The sequence below is a fragment of the Eptesicus fuscus genome, chromosome 1 (assembly GCF_027574615.1).
Source record: "Eptesicus fuscus isolate TK198812 chromosome 1, DD_ASM_mEF_20220401, whole genome shotgun sequence".
NCBI lineage: Eukaryota > Metazoa > Chordata > Mammalia > Chiroptera > Vespertilionidae > Eptesicus > Eptesicus fuscus.
Genome location: NC_072473.1, coordinates 70560244 through 70575738, shown reverse-complemented (window position 1 = coordinate 70575738; position 15495 = coordinate 70560244). Strand labels below are relative to the sequence as shown.

Sequence of the window (15495 nt, the reverse complement as noted above, 5' to 3'; positions counted from 1 at the left end):
CTTAACCTCCCCTCAAATTTCCTATCCCATTGCCTTTACCCTTGCTCTTGGAAGATGAGCATTCTTGATTTTTCCCTGGAAAATTAAGGCCATCAGCCATGGACAATGTGGCTCAGTTGTTTGGGCATTGTCCCGTGCACCAGGAGGTTGCCAGTTTGATTCCCTATCAAGGGGTTGTGGGCTCGATCCCCAGTAGGGGTCATGCAGAAGGCAGCTGATCCATGTTGTGCTCTCACATTGATGTTTCTCTCTCTCTCTCCCTCTCCATTCCTCTGTCTCTAAAAACCAATAAACTATTCTTAAGATAAATAAATAAAATAAAAAATTAAGATTAAACTTATTTTTAAAAAAGAAAATTAAGGGATGATAACTCCCTTAGCTGCTTCTCCTACCATCCACCAACTTTGCTGAAATTTTATCCCTCCTCTCCTCCCAACAGTGGAAGGCTGTTGGTCCTTTCCCTGTCTGATGCTGTCCTTCCTTGAAACACCAACTTGAAATCATCTTCTCCTTTCTTAAGATCTTGCTCCTTCATAACATACCTTCTTTCTCCTGTTTCTTTACCTCCTTCCCCTCACCTCTATCTGCTCCTTTCTTTTAGTTCATAGACATGTTAAATATATATAGTCTTTTTTTAATCTGATGGTTCTTACTTCTGCCCCCAACACTCCGTGGAACTTGATCTCACCAAAGTCATCAGTGACCTCCATTTTGCCAAATCCAATGAAAACTTTCTAATCCTAACTTGCTCAGCTTTTCTCTGCCGTTGGCACTACTTATTATTCTCACTTCCCTCCTGGACACACTGTTTTTGTTTGGTTTCTATGATAACATTTTATGATGACTTTCCTCCTATCTCACTGGCTACTTCTTAGTTTTTCTCATGGAATCTTTTCCTCTTCTCCTTTCCCACTATAAGTTAGTGTCCCCCAGGGCTCTGTCCTTGACCTTCTTTTTTAATATATTGATGGGTGATGGTACCCAACTATAGCTGATGACTGGAATGACCACGGTAAATTGACAAGTCCTAAACTTATACAGTTGACCCTTGAATAATGTGGGGATCAGGGGCACCGACCAGCCATGCAGTTGAAAATCTACATATAAGTTTTGACTCCCCCAAAGTTAACTACTAATAGCCTACAGTTGACCAGAAGTCTTACCAATAACATAAATAGTTGTATGTAGTATTATTATATACTGTATTCTTATAATAAAGTAAACTAGAAAAAAGAAAAGGTTATTTTTAAAAATCAGAAGGTTTGTCTGTGAGTTTTTTTCAAATTGTTTCAAATCTCCCCAAATTTTCCAATATATTTATTGAGAAAAACCTGAATATAAGTGGACCCACACAGTTCAAACCTGTGTGGTTTAAGGGTCAATTGTATTTGCATTCCTGCTCCCTCTTAAGCTTTAGGAGGCTGCTGAACGTCCTCACCTCGCTGTCCTGCAGTGTCCTTCAAATCAGCATTGCTTTAGATAAAAGTTTCTCAACTTCCACAGTATTGGCATTTTGGGTTGGATAATTTTATTCTTGTTAATCCTCACCTGAGAATATTTTTTGCCATTGATTTTTAGAGAGTGGAAGGCAGTGGGAGAGACAGAGAGAGAAACATTGATTGATTGCCTCCCACATGTGCCCTGACTGGGACCAGGGATCGAGCCTGCAACTGAGGTACATGCCCTTGACTGGAATCAAACCTGCGACCCTTCAGTCAGAGGGTCAACACTCTATCCATTAAGTCAAACCAGCTAGGGTGGTTGGATAATTTTTTGTTGTGTGGGGCTGTTAGGTACATTGTAGGATGTTTAGCAGCATCCCTGACCTCTACCCATTACATGCCATTAGTTGTGATAACCAAAAATGTTTCCAGATGTATTTTGGGGGGCACAGACATCTGTAGGTGAGAACCAGTGTCCCTAAACTAAAGTTATATTCTTCCCTTTCCAGATGTGCTTCTTTTATTCTCACTTTATTAAATGGTAGCACCGTGTACTAGAAACATGTGTCAAGTCTCCTGTTCTATTATTATTTTTTGCCTTCTCTGTTTTAATCCCCCCTTCCTCCTCAGCCACATTTAATTATTCTCTAAGTCCTATCAGTTTTCCTTTCTAAAAATACCTCTTCTCTGTTTCCACCGCCATCATAACCACTACCACCCACTCTAGTCCAAGCTACTATCCTCTCTTGCCTCCAAATTGGCTCCACTAATTCCAACCCTCTGCCTCCATGTCTTCACACTGCAGCCAGAGCCATCCTTAAAATGCAAGTGAGATCATACCATTCTCTTTCTTAAAATTCTGGAGCAGTTGCCCAATAGCTTTTGAAAAAATTAAATTTTTTATTTTATTTTAGAGAGAGGGAGGGAGGGAGGAAGGGGAGAGAGAGAGAGAGAGAGAGAGAGAGAGAGAGAGAGAGAGAGAGAGAGAGAGAGAAACATCGGTGTGAAAGAGGAACATGGATTGGCTGCTTCCTGTATGCCCCCTACTGGGGATAGAGCCAGCATCCTAGGCATGTGCCCTGACCAGGAATCAAACCAGTGACCTTTTGGTGCATGGGATGCCACTGTTAGATACTGAACCACACCAGACAGGGCCCTGATAAAGTTTAAAATAAACTTTAAATTCCTTACATTTTCCCTTAAGGATCTTCACGATAAGGTCCCTAGCCTCATCTTCTGTCACATCCTCACATGCTTTCCTCTTTCCATTCGTATTGAACCAGAGGTATACTGCCAGCCTATCTTATTCCTGCCTAGGCTTTCCTCTTTCTAGAATGCCCTCAGTTTTCTTTGCCTGGTTTTTACTTATGCTCTAGCATTCAAAGCATCAGATTCTGTAGAAAATTTTATTTGACTCCTCAGTCTGATTAGGGATTCCCCTCTTTTGCACCCCTATATCTCATTGCATATCTCCTGTTATAGCACTTGTTACACCATATTGCATTGTCGTGTATTGGTGCTTCCCACGATGGATGTGGAGGTAGTAGCTGTGTATTATTTAACTTTGTAGCCTAGCATTTAAAACAGATTCAAACACATAATTGGTGCTTATCAGTGTTTGGTGAATGAATATCTCTTTGCAATATTTACCCAAGTTTCTAGCCCTTTCAGCTTTTGTTGGGCAAATTTCTACCCTCCACATCCATCCAGTCGAATCCCTCTTCCCTGCAGAATTTGTTTTGGACCTAAGATCCAACCCAGTAGATACTTAAATACAGGCCAGATGCCCATTAAAATAATAACAGTATCAGATAGACAGACAGACAGACAGCATATGCTGTGCTGTTCTCAATTTGTTTGTACCTTCGTTTCCTTTTCCCTATTACTGGTCGTGTCATTCCATTCCATTAAGATCATAGAGTAACCCTAGTCTGCCCCAATTTGAGGTTTAAATATGTACTCGAGGCTTAAGTCAGAATGTGAGTTTTATGGGAGCTGTCACAGCACCAAGAATTAGAAAGGGGTCTTAAATATCATCAAAGAAATACAAGTACATAGTTTTAAATGTCAAATAATACTAATAGTTTAGAAAGGAAAAATGGTGCTCCTCTGTCCCACCCCTCTTACTCTTGAGTCTTGCTCCTGAGAAACAAAAGCCATATTGTAGCTATGTCTTCTGGTGTTCATATTTCTAAACTAGTACATTATTCTATTCTAGTATATCATGATTTGTCAAATTTACAGATTATGTGTTGACTTCCAGTTATGACATGTAAGAATTTATCTCTCTTATCTTGTCTCTCCTCCTTCCTAAACTACCTGTCTTCTATTTTTATAGCACAATTCTTGTTGAATTAATATTTAGTGTTTATATTGTTATGACTATGTAGGTATTCACTCCTGAGCCAACTAGGTATACTAAGATTTTATTTTTCATTATTGTAAAAATTTTTCTTTCATTTTATATAATGGAAAATTAACAATATATCAAAGTAGAGAATGGAATAATGAACCAAATATACCCATTACCAGATTCAACAACTTATCAATATGTGTCTAATCTTATTTTATCTATACTCTAATCTACTTTCTACCTTTGGATTTGTTTGAGGCAAATTCCAGACATCTTATATAATAAAGAGGTAATATGCAAATTGACCATCACTCCAACACACAAGATGGCCGCCCCCATGTGGTCAAAGATGGCCACCATCATGTGGACACAAGATGGCCACCACAAGATGGCTGGCAGGGGAGGGCAGTTGTGGGCGATCAGGCCAGCTGGATAGGGCAACTGGGGGGGACCCAGGCCTGTAGGGGAGGGGAGTTGGGGGTGACCAGGCCTACAGGGGAGGGCAGTTGGGGGTGACCAGGCCTGCAGGGGAGGGCAGTTGGGGGGAACCAGGCCTGCAGGGGAGGGAAGTTGGGGGTGACCAGGCTGGCAGGGGAGGGCAGTTGGAGGGTGACCAGGCCTGCAGGGGAGGGCAGTTGGGGGTGACCAGTCCTGCAGGGGAAGGCAGTTAGGGGCGACCAGGGGAGGTCAGTTGGGGGCGACCAGGCCTGCAGGGGAGGGCAGTTAGGGGCAACCAGGCCTGCAGGGGAGGGCAGTTGTGGGGTACCAGGCCAGCATGGGAGGGCAGTTAGGGGTGACCATGCTGGCAGGGGAGGGCAGTTAGGGGCAATCGGGCCGGCGGGGGATTAGTTAGGCATCAATCAGACTGGCAGGGGCGTGGTTAGGGGGTGATCAGGCTGGCAGGCAGAAGCGGTTAGGGACAATCAAGCAGGCAGGCAGGCAAACGGTTGGGAGCCAGCAGTCCTGGATTGTGAGAGGGATGTCCCAGATTGGAGAGGGTGCAGGCTGGGCTGAGGGACAACCCCCCCCCCCTCCGCCCCGTGCATGAATTTCATGCACCGGGCCTCTAGTTATATTATGAAAAATGTAAATACTATGCTTGAGTGTGAGTTCTAAAAGAAAGGACTTGATTTTTAAATGTAATTCCATACTAGAAATAAATATTTATCCTATAATATCATCAAACATCCAGTAAATGTTCAGATTTTATGCTGATTTATCTCATAAATGGTTTGATTTTTATAGTTGGTTTGTTCAAATCAGTAGTCAAAATAGAGTAGACAGATTGTGTTTAATTAACATGTCTCTTCAGTCTCTTAATTTGTAAGTAATCCCTTAATTTATTTTTTGTCCTTGTAATTTATTTTTTTGAAGAAACTGTTTTATTTTCCTGTGGAGATTCTCACATTCTGGATTTTGCTGATTGAATCCCCATGATGTCACTTTTTTACTCTGTCTCCTGTGTTTCCTATAAACTGGTGGATCTGGTGTGTTGATTAGATTTAGGTTGTTGTTGTTTTTTGGTGTGATTGTTTTTGTTAATATGTGTCTCATGGGCTCTCTATTGGTGATGTTAAGATTGAAGAGTGGATTCAGGTGTCATCAGCCTGTTCTCAATCATTAAAAAGTTCCCTGTCAACTTTTCACTTACTGGTTTTATCAGTTACTAGTAATCACTGTCTAGATCCATTATTTCATGAGGGTTTGCAGTGCATTGATATTCTGAGTCTATCATGTCCTATTCATTTGTTTTGGTATCATTATGAACTCATGGACTATTAATATAATTGATATGTTTCAGTCTACTGCAGGTACTATTTTTTGGTACTCAAATTGTTCCATTTTTGGCCATTTGGAACCTCTTTAAGTTGCCTCAGAGCCCTAGATGGCTCTGATAGTTCTGGAATGATAATTCTAGCCCTGTGGTCAGCAAACTGCGGCTTGCGAGCCACATGCGGCTCTTTGGCCCCTTGAGTGTGGCTCTTCCACAAAATACCACGGCCTGGGCGAGTCTATTTTGAAGAAGTGGCGTTAGAAGAAGTTTAAGTTTAAAAAATTTGGCTCTCAAAAGAAATTTCAATCGTTGTGTACTGTTGATATTTGGCTCTGTTGACTAATGAGTTTGCCAGCCACTGTTCTAGCCCACCTAAGACTATTTTCTGCCTTAGACTTGCAGTCAGCCATTTCTTTTAGTGGGAAATTGTATTTGAAGCTCACAGTATGGGTGCTAGGGGGTACTCATTTATATTGAGTTGGTCATATTTCAAAGACCTTTGTAGTAGACAGAGTTAGGGAATATTTTTAAAGAGGAAAACATATCATGAGTTCATAATGATATCAAATTAGTGAAATAAAATTTAGAATGGTAGCTTTTACTTAAAGCCTTTGCTTTTATATATATTCTTTAAATGTGTATATTTAAATAACTTTTTATTGATTTTGAGAGAGAGAGAGGAATGGAGAGGGATAGAGAGATAGAAACATTGATGAGAGAGAAACATCCTGCACACCGTGTCCCTACTGGGGATCTAGCCTGCAACACGGGCATGTGCCCTGACTGGGAATCCAACCTGCAATATTTCCGTGCATGGGATGACACCCAACCAACTGAACCACACCAGCCAGGGCTGCTTTATGTTTTTATTTCTTGTCTCTCACAATATAATTTTAGTCCTGACAAGATTAGTTCAGTTACTTTTTTATTTCATTCATATATATAATTTCAGAATAACAGTACCAATATTATTACCAGAAAACGATTACTGAAAAGAGCTCAGGGTTTCTGTCCAGTGTCAAATTATTGTGCCTCTTGCAATAATTTCTTTGTAGTTAAGCCACTAACTTGATACTTGATACATAAGTGTTTTGTTTTCATTTTGCTTGGTTTCAAATTGTATGGGTTGATTTTTTCTTTTTCATTTTGATTAAGTTTTGTTTTATAATTTAAAAAATATGTTTACATGGTTCCAAAGACAAATCTGCAAAATAAAGATTCATTTAAAGTGGTCTTTCATCTCTGTAGCTTTTATTGAGTTACAACCCTCCTTCTATGGGTTACAATTGTTATTCATTTTTGCTTATTTTAAGAAACAAAACCATATTTGTATTTCCCCTTTTCTTAGCTGAAAGGTAGCTTAATGTGGACACTGTTCTGCACCTTGTTTCTTTTATATAATAAAATACTTCATTTTATAGCTGCATAATTCCATATGGTATGATGGATTTTACAACTTTTAGGTTTTCCTTGTTGTCATTTTAAATACATTTTTATTGATTTCAGAGAGGAAGGGAGAGGTAGAGAGAGATAGAAACATTAATGATGAGAGAGAATCATTGATGGGCTGCCTCCTGCACGCCCCCTCCAGGGGATTGAGCCCAAAACCTGGGAATGTGCCCTGACCAGGAATCAAACCATGAGCTCCTTGTTCATAGGTCGACGCTCAACCACTGAGCCTCACTGGCCCAGCAACTTTTAGTTTATATTGGCCTGAATAATTATCTCATTTTTCAATTGGCTTAGTTTTCTATGAACCTATCCCCAGATGCTTTAAAAGCTTTTTCAAACATTCATCAATAATCTCCATATGCTTAAAAACTTGAGTTCAGTTTTTCCCCTGAAGACCTTTTCCTAGGAGTTTTCCATCCTAGGCTCCCATGGTCTTCCGCATGGCTGTTATCCTGGGACTCCTCTTGCTGTTCTGTCCTATCTCCCCTGTTTCTTAGATCCCCTGTCTTCCTTTTTTTGGTTTACACCTCATTTAGCTGGAGTACAACCTCCGTTAGCTTCCCAAGGAAGGGTGCCTAGGAGGTAAAGTTTTAGTGTCTTGGCATGTCTGTAAATGTCTTCTTTCTTTCCTGACACGTGACTGAGATTTTTCTAGGTTTCAAATTCTGAGTTTGAATCATTTGTCTTTATAAATATGAAGACATGGTTTCATTGTCATCTAGCCTCCAACGTCGTAGATATTGTCTCCCCTCTTTTTTTCCTCTAGAAGCTTTTAGGGAATCTCTTTAACCCTGAAACTTCATGACCACATGGACCTTTTTAAAATTCATTGTGGTGGGTAACTTTCTAGGCCTTATCACTCTGGAAATGCATACTTTCAGATGTGAGAAATTTTCCTGTATTATTTTTTTTTACCTCCTTTTGTTTTTCTGTTTTTTCTCTATATCTTCTATTATTTGGATTTTTATTCCAAGTATTGATTCCTCTACTATTTTTTATTTCTTTGCCTTTTTGTGAAATTTTCTTGACATAAATGCCAGCATCTTTATATAATTTTTCTACTACCCTAACTTTAGTTTTCAAAAGATTTTTCTTGTTCTCTGATTGTTCCTTTTGTATAATATCTTGTTCTTTTTAGTAGTAGAATTTAGTAATGTAATGTGTGTGTATTTTTCTGTTCTTTTTTAAAAATGTATTTTTATTGATTTCAGAGAGGGATGGAGAGGGAGAGAGAGAGATAGTAACATCAATGATGAGAATCATTGATTGGCTGCCTCCTGCACGCCCCCTACTGGGGATTGAGCCCACAACCTAGGCATGTGCCCTTGACTGGAATCAAACCTGGGACCCTTCAGTCCACAGGCTGACGCTCTAGCCACTGAGCCAAACCAGCTAGGGCTTTCTGTTCTTTGAATTGTTTCCTTCAGGATTTTTTGCTGTTTGTTTTGGGCACTGTCTTTCACAATGGAGGCTTTATCAAATAGCTGGTGATAGTTGGCTGACCTCATTTAAGAGTGAGGCCTTAAAAAACTGATTAGCAATTCAGCTTGAGTGGATTTGTTGGTTCTTGGCTTCACTGCTGTGAATTGTATGTGTGGGGGTGCCCCTGCGTGTCTCTTTCAGGAGGTCATTACTCTGGGGATATTCAGTTTCATGAGAAAATCATCTCCAAGTTTCCTGCCTGGCTCCTGGCCTTCTAGAATTTGGGTATGGAAGGGGGATTTGGTTCCAACTATTAAAAATGAAGATTTACATTGAAACTTTCTGTTTCTACTTCACCACCGCCACCACCATTGTGCTTGGTAAGCTCCAAATTCAGAGCTTTTGTGGGTTCATTTTCTCTTAGAATAAAACAATCCAGTCTCCTGCTAGAGGAGGATGATCATTCTTGGTAGGATGAGGATGTTTGCCAGTTTTGTGTCTATACTTCAACCAAACCTTGTTTTTAGCCTCATATCTTACCTTATATCTGTCTCCTCCAGTGCCTTGCACCCTCAAGTTTGAGACTTCCCAGGGTTATTTGGAGCAGGTAAGCTTTACATCTCATTAGGTCCCCCTTTATAGGCAATCCAGATAGCTCGTACACCATACAGGTCCAGGAACCCAGGCCAGACTGTAGATAAGAGAGTCATTAATTCCTGGCCTTTTAACAAGTCAGTTGTCATTCCAGTCTGCCTTCCATCTTTGAAGACTTTATAGTTTGCCCTTGTTCTCTTTTATATTTGTTATTTATTTCATTTATTCATTCAAAAAATACTGTTGAATACCTACAAGTGCCAGACATTATTCTTAGGTACTTAAGATACAATAATGAAGAAAATATTCCTCCTCTCGTAGAATTTACATTTTAGTAGGGAAAGAGAGACTTAAAAAACCACACACACAATAAAGTAAATTATAGGTATATGGTATGTTAGAAAATGATAAGTGTGGCTGTGGTCTGAATGTGCCCCCCAGGTTTTCATATGTTGAAATCCTATTATATTATATTGTATTCCATACTATCCTGTATATAGAATAACCTTAGAATATAAGGGAGGGAGGAAAATGATGGTGCAGGAAAGAAAGAAGGGAGAATTGATGGAGAAATGAGTTTAAATAAGCTTATGGTTTTTTATTCCTTTATATCATTTTAGTAGGATTTTTAGGAGGTTATTATTATTTTTTAACTAGACGGCTCCTTCACTCCTTTTAAAATTTATTTTTATTGAAATATAATTGACATATAGCATTGGTAAGTTTAAGGTATAAATGTATTGATTTGATACATTTATATGTTACAATATGATTACAGTTCCCCTCACTATTAATACCTATTTCCATATGAGAATAGGAGTCTCAGTCTCTATTTTATAAATGAAGATACCAAGGCCTGAGCTCATACCGTGGAGAGGCTGTATTTCATATTAACTTACCCACTATCTTCCAGGTCTGACTCAGTTTTTAAATTTCTTGTTCTTCTAGGACCTCAGTGACATTGAATCTTGTTTCCAAAAATAAAAAATTATTTACCCACCAGCCAGTAAACACCAATTGAACCAGTTTTTCTTTAAATCACCAACCTTAAAATTTGAAAAATATGTTCAGTATTGATAGGCATATATTATATTGCATTTATGTGATACAGCAAAAGTGATGAAGTGTAGCCTTAATTGAATTTTACCCTCTAAGGCAGCACTTTTTTTTGGTATAACTCCCCCTTCTATACATAATTTTGGGATTGTTTGAAAATACAATGGACCTAGAATACATGTATTTTAAAAACAAAAGGACCTAGTCAATCAGAAAATGTGTCCTATTGTGGCAGCAACGTGGGCTTACATCAGGAAATTATTGGTAGAAATAGAATCACAGCATCTGAGTAGTAAATTAGGAATTGCTGCCAGGAGAAATTCACAGAAATGGAAGATTATTGTATTCCATACTATCCTATCTAATAAAAGAGTAATATGCAAATTGACTGTACCTCCGCTACACCCACCAGCCATGCCCACCAGCCAATCAGGAGCAAATATGCAAATAAACCCAACCAAGATGGCTGCAGCCACGGAGAGCAGGAGGGAGTCTTGGGTTTCCCTGGTGATGGAGGAAGCCAAGCTTTCCGCCTGCCCTTGCCAGCCTAGGCCTCTACTCAATGCTACAAAGTTTCAATGATAGAAGATAAATAAATCGCAACAAAAATGGCGGCAGCCACAGAGCTGGAGAGAGCAGGAGACTAGGGTTGCCCCCGGTGAAGGAGGAAACCAAGCTTCTGCAGCCCTGGCTGGCCTAGGCCTCCACTCCAGGCTACAAAGTTTCAATTATAGAAGATAAATAAATCCTAGATACCAGGGCCTCCACTTGGGTCACCCGGGGGCGTGGCCAGCCTGCAAACCACCACAGGCCCCTCGCCCAGGCCACCCCATGCCCCAAGGGAACCCCCACCCTGATCTGGGACACCCTTCAGGGCAAACCAGCTGGCCCCCACCCATGCACCAGGCCTCTATCCTGCCTAATAAAAGAGTAATATGCAGATTGACCTTCACACCAACACACAAGATGGCTGCCCCCATGTGGATACAAGATGGCCACCACAAGATGGCCAGCAGAGGAGGGCAATTGGGAGGGACCAGGCCTGCAAGGGAGGGCAGTTGTGGGCGATCAGGCCAGCAGGGGAGGGCAGTTGGGAGGGACCAGGCCTGCAAGGGAGGGTAGTTGGGGGCGATCAAGCCTGCAGGGGAGGGCAGTTAAGGGTGACCAGGCCGGCAGAGGAGGGAAGTTGGGGGGGACCCAGGCCTGCAGGGGAGAGCAGTTGGGGGGAACCAAGCCTGCAGGGGAGGGCAGTTAGGGGTGACCAGACCTGCACGGGAGGGCAGTTAGGGGCAAACAGGTTGACAGGGGAGCAGTTAGGCATCAATCAGCCTGGCAGGGGAGTGGTTATGGGGTGATCAGGCAAGCAGGCAGAAGCGGTTAGGGGCAATCAGGAAGGCAGGTAGGCGAGCTGTTGGGAGCCAGCAGTCCTAGATTGTGAGAGGGATCCCAGATTGGAGAGGGTGCAGGTTGGGCTGAGGGACACCCCCCCCCCCGCCGGTGCACAAATTTCGTGCACCGGGCTTCTAGTCTAATAATAGAGGAATATTCAAATTAACCAGGATGCTGTAACATCACGACCGAACAGCAGGGACCTGAGGCTGCATGGCGCCTGGCTGGGGCAGAGGACCTCAGGCCGCATCCCCCCTGCCGTGCACGGCTTGATGGGGACCTCAGGAAGTGCCCCTCGCCTGGCAGGGCTTGACAGAGGACCTCAGGTCGTGCCCCCCGCCTGGCAGTGTTTGATGGGGAACCTCAGGCCACACCCCTCGCCTGTTTGGGCTTGACAGGGGACCTCAGGCCACGCCCCCCATCTTGGCGTTGGGCCAGGGAACCTGAGGCAGCGCCTTCCACCCGGTGGGGCTTGATGCAGAACCTGAGACTGTGCCCCCCACCCGGCGCCAGGCCAGGGGACCTGAGACTGCTCCCCCCGCCTGGAGGGGTTTGACGGGAGTGGGGTCAGCTGAGTCTGGGTCTCACCCAATAGGGGTGGGGCTGGCCGGGTCTGGGTCTCCTGCGTTTTCAAAGCGTGTGCGGGTGGTGAGTGGGGACTTGGCTCTAGGTCCTGTGGCGCACCCCCTACTCTGACAGGAGGCAGATTTTTATATACATTTTACAAATTTTCTTTCATCTCTTGACACTTCTATTATAGAGAAAGGGCAACTAACAATATTAAAATATTTCCTCTAATTAATCCCCTTTTAATGTGCATGAATTTTGTGTACCAGGCCACTAGTATATAGAATAACCTTAGATTGTACATACAAATAAAATACCTTTCCTGTTCATTCATGCCTTCTTTCAATAATAATTATTGAGCAACTGTTATGTGCCAGACTAAGGATACAACTCTAAGCCTTCCTGCAGTTTACTGTTTGGAAAACAATGGATTATGTCCTGTAAGGTGAAAGGGCAGGGATCATGTTTCTTACATTACTGTATTAGTTTGCTAGGGCTTCCATAACAAAATACTACAAACTAGGTGGCTTAAACAACAGAAATTTATTTCTTCATAGTTCTAAAGGCAGTGTCTGAGATCAAGATGTTGGCAATTTAGCCCAGCCAGTGTGGCTCAGTGGTTGAGAGTCTACCTATGAACCAGGAGGTCATGGTTCAATTACTGGTCAGGGCACGTGCCTGGGTGGCAGGCTCCATCCTCAGTGTGGGGTGTGCAGGAGGCAGCTGATCAATGATTCTCTCATCATCATTGATGTTTCTATCTCTCTCTTCCTCTCCCTTCCCCTCTAAAATCAATAAAAATATTCAAAGACCTTATCTCCAAATACAGTCACATTCTGGGTACTGGGAGGGCTTCAATATGAATTGGAGGGGAGCGTTACAATGCAGTCCATAACAATCACTCAGCATAAATAATCATCTGTATAACTTGTTAGTTTTGCCTGTGTAATTATAGTGTTTTCTTCCTAGTACTACGAAGTATTCCTTCGACAGTCCCCATTGGAGCCCTGCCTTCTGTTTCATGAAGGTGGACACTGGCGTGAGCTCACAGTCTGCACCAATAGCCAAGGGCACACAACGGCCATCATTACTTTCCATCCCTAGGAATTAAGTCAGGTGAGACTCACAGGATGATACTGGGCAGCTTCCATAGCAACCCCTACTACTACTATGCTGCAGTTGGCTTTTGGAAGTTTCAGAGCAGATAGCAGAAACTGCACATCCACAGAATATCTGTGTGGGTTGACAAGAGGGGTTGATAATGCCAAACCATGGAGACTGAGGCCAGGTTACCAAGTTAATTATCACGTGAGGACCCCTAAGTATTTTTTAGGAACCCTACGTATTTTCATAAGAATTTTATGAAAAATTCTTAAATTCCATGGAAGTTAGTAGGTGCTCTACTAAATCCAAAAACCAATTCAATAGAGAATAGAATATAGTCAAAATTTCATAACCCAAATCATACTTTACATTTTTAATGCACTTGGAGCTTTCAAACATTCACATGTTAAAATATTCCTGTACTTGTGTGATCATCTTAACCCACTTGTGAAGTACATGGGAGAAGGAGAGGTATTGTTATCCTCATTTCACAAATGGGCAAATAGAGGCATATAAGTACCCAAGGTTACAGAGCCAGGAAATAGCCATGGTAGGGTTTGAACCCAAGTCATTAATTCCTGGCCTTTTAACTCTATAGCTCCAACATAGTTTATTGTGATATATACTTGTGTTAAGCTAATGGTTAGACTCTCTATAGTGACGTAAGCATTTTCAAATATTCTGAACTCAAATAAAGTAGTTAGTTACCATGCTCATTCTCTTCCTAGCACTTTTCATTCTCCTATCACTCATGTCCTCTGAGGTGGTGTTTGTGAGTGGTTGGGATCTTTGAAATGGAGAAGTATGAAGGGAATTGAAAGGTTATTGCTTCTTTGGGATGGGACAAAAGCTTAGTTTAGCTCCTGTTTACAAGAATAACTCATACTTTCTTTAAAGGGGCTCAGAATAGAGAAAGTGTGTATCTATGTTATAGGATTTGTCAAAAGCCAGTAAGGAAAGTGATGCTTCTACTGAGATGTGAAATAACTTATTTTTTGTCCTATAGAACATTGCTTTATGTTAAGTGTTATTTATAATAAAATTAGAGAAATGTGCCCTCTTGTGTGACCACTGCAGGGCTGATGATTGTTGAGCTAGGAGAGAAAACTTGTCAGAGATGAGTCTTTGCTTGATTCCTGATTTTGTGGTCTGGGCAGGAGGAGCTCTGTGTTCAGAAGAAAACTGTAAAGGAGTTTTTCATCAAAGGCCCAGGAGCAGTCTGTAACTTGACATCATTGTACTTCCAGGAAAGGTAAATCTGAGACATCCAAACAAGCACGAGGCGGATGGCTTGCCATAGTCTGGGTTGGGGATTGCTGAGGCAGGGCTGCTGATTATGGTGGATCAGGGCTAAGTGGTATTGGCCCTCGTACACCATGCAGGTCCAGGAACCCAGGCCAGACTGTAGATGAGACAGTGTCTGCATGTACCTCCATCCCATGAGAGGGGAACTCCTACAGAGCTCTCAGGGCCATGCCATAGAGCTTGTACCTCCTAAATGAGATGCTAGGGCCTCTCTCTCCAACCAACCACTAGAGATAAAATGGTCTACCATTCCAAGATGCTTTTTTCTTTTATTCTTTTCCAGCACCAGGACCCACTGCAGCCATCAGCAGTCCCCCTTCCAGCTCCTTTTTGGGAACCCCACATCTTTGAAGAGCTCTTGGGCTTGAAGGTCTGCATCTCTCCAGATGCCTTTTTCCAAATTAACACTGCTGGTGCAGAGATGCTGTATCGGACCATGGGGAAGCTGAGTGGAGTGAATTCTAACACCATCCTCCTTGATATCTGCTGTGGAACTGGCAAGTGGTAGCCCAGGGCCGAATCTACATGCTGCCTAGCTCCCAAACTCCATTCACCCAGCACACTAGGTCCCGGGGTGGGGAGGTGATGGTAGTGGTGCAGGCATAAACTCATTAGTTTGAAACACTAAAATACCCTCCTCTCATTCTCTCTTACTTCCCTAGTTGCGATTGGTCTCTCTCTGGCTAAATATACCTCCCAGGTCCTTGGGATTGAGTTGGTGGAGCAGGCGGTAGAGGACGCCAGGTGGACTGCAGCCTTCAATGGTACACTGCTCACAGTCTGGGGAGAAATGAAGAGCTTCAGTTGTTTCTGTGCTATGAAAACGGTTACTTGGGGGAAAGGACATATACTGTATCCATGACCTGTGGGGAGAAAGGGAGGGTGTTCTGGAGTGATCAGAGTTGGGTCCTGATGGTTTTCTGAAAGAGATCCCAATAGCTAAATCTTTTTTTTTTCTATCTAGAAGCGGAGCCTGAGGGAAGAAATAAGCCTAACTGCTAGCAGGGGAACTTGTCACAACATTGGATAATATAGAA

The 15495-nt window shown here is 42.2% G+C and overlaps 1 protein-coding gene across 1 annotated transcript in view; it reads left to right on the top strand.

Moving 5' to 3' along the window:
• TRMT2B (tRNA methyltransferase 2 homolog B) overlaps window positions 1-15495 on the top strand; it is a 68363-nt gene that overhangs the window by 26158 nt on the left and 26710 nt on the right. Inside the window, 5 exon segments of the mRNA XM_054719124.1 lie at window positions 13019-13165; window positions 14311-14405; window positions 14742-14791; window positions 14794-14955; window positions 15121-15236. Of these exon segments, the coding sequence (XP_054575099.1) occupies window positions 13019-13165; window positions 14311-14405; window positions 14742-14791; window positions 14794-14955; window positions 15121-15236 (570 nt within the window).